At 46.6% G+C, this 1,795-nt stretch overlaps 1 protein-coding gene across 1 annotated transcript in view; it reads left to right on the forward strand.

Moving 5' to 3' along the window:
• The first annotated feature begins 779 nt into the window (after nt 1–779).
• LOC104394524 (protein FAM115C-like) overlaps nt 780–1,795 on the forward strand; it is a 13,586-nt gene continuing 12,570 nt past the window's right edge. The window contains 1 exon segment of the mRNA XM_010004126.1: nt 780–1,396. Within this exon segment, the coding sequence (XP_010002428.1) occupies nt 780–1,396 (617 nt within the window).

Consider the following 1,795-nt stretch of genomic DNA (forward strand, 5'->3'; position numbering starts at 1 on the left):
AAACAGGTGAAACAAAGCTACAGAAAAGGGATCACGCACCTGTATGGATCAGGAAACTAAGGCATGAGTCTCTTGTGCCTGTACCTGCTCTCCTAGGTACTATGTAACTTAAACTGATGTTATTTTCCAGGGGAGCTTGTTGTCTCCATAATTTCTGCTGACTTTCCTCCTCCTCGCAGCTCCTCCTAAGACTAAGCAAGCGCTTGTAGTACCTAAACAGAGGTAGAAAAGTACAACTTTTGAGTATAATCTTGCAGCAACTCTGTGTAGCTCTGTTTGTATCCAATTAGGAAGTAAAATGTGAACTGTGTGTTTGAATTCTGCCATGTGTTATGTTTATAAGTTCTTTTAATTTTCTGGCTATTTCCACGTAAAACACCTCTACCAGTCAAAATCCTAGTAAACTCCCTGGAGCATCTGGCACACTCCCTTTCCAAATAAAGTGTTTCTGGGAAAGTGAATACCTTTATTTCCTTGTTCTCCACCATGATGCATAGCAGAATTTTTTTAAACGGTCACTTTCTTTGCCTCCATCATCTTGACATACTTGTCACTTCTGTTTAAATGGGTGTGATAGCAAAGCCAAACAAGCAAACAAAAAAAAAAATTCCAAATTCTTGAAAAAGTGTTGTCCACCAAGCTGCTTCCAGTACATTATTCCCATTTGTTTGAAGTTCCTACTAGACAACAAAGAGATTACCCCACAGGGTTGTTCTTCATTGCTGAGCCATACTGTAATAATGCTGATCTTCTCTCCACCAGATAGGAGCGACCTGAAAATGAAACCTTCTGCTACCTATGAGCTGCTAGTGGATGGTGTTGGGCCGTGGGACTTGACTGGTGGTTTTGTTCCTTGTGAGCTGCTACTTGTTGGAGAGGATGCCTATCCCGTGCTTGTGAGCTCTAAGAAGCAGGTTCTGATTGCTGTTTCACAGTATGGGAAGGGTCGGATGGTGGTTGTTTCCCATGAGGGAATCCTGAAGGACTCCAAGTTTTCCCAGTTCCTGAGAAATGCTGTGGAGTGGCTCAAGCCTTCCCCTGAGGCCCTGGTTGGGGTCCATCCTCACTTGGATCCCCTCTCGGAGCTGCTGCTCAGGGCTGGCAGCAAGGTCCAAGCTGGGGCAGAGCTCAGCTCTTCCCTGGGGGTGTACTGTGTGGATGCCTATGACAGCACGCAGGCAGAAGCCCTGGTTGGCTTTGTGAAGGAGGGTGGAGGGCTGCTGATTGGTGGCCAAGCCTGTCAGTGGGCCAGTCAACATGGCAAGGAGAAGGTGCTGTTTGAATTTCCTGGAAACCGGGTGATCAGCGTGGCTGGCGTGTACTTCACAGGAAATGCGGTGGAGAAAGGCATCTTCAAAGTTGCCAAGAAAATTCCCAAGATCCCCTTGACTGTCCCGTGAGTATCTGAACTGCTGTCTATTTAAACAGCTGATCAGCTTATGCAGGTGAGATGATGTTTATAGAAAATGATTGAGCTGAGAGATGAGGATGGTGGTGAATGGTAGTCCTTTAATAGCCAAAATATGGGACAATTTAAGGGGGCCCTTCCTGCTGTTTGCAATTGGAAAGAATGGTTCTTCCAGAACAGCTGGGCCAGGCTTGGGGAATTCATTCAAAGGGAAGGAACTGAGAGGAGCCATCTTTTAGAGCAGTCTGCTGGACTAAGTGTACCTGAGTGCAACAGTGGGAGAGGAACAGGAAGAGTCACTCCTCCTCTCCTCCCTAGATGTATGTACCTTCGTTCAAAACCAGGTTGGAGATTGAGCACCAGGCCAGTCTTCTGGGACAGGCTGGG

This window comes from Chaetura pelagica, unplaced genomic scaffold (genome assembly GCF_000747805.2).
Source record: "Chaetura pelagica isolate M959 unplaced genomic scaffold, ChaPel_1.0 scaffold198, whole genome shotgun sequence".
Taxonomy (NCBI): domain Eukaryota; kingdom Metazoa; phylum Chordata; class Aves; order Apodiformes; family Apodidae; genus Chaetura; species Chaetura pelagica.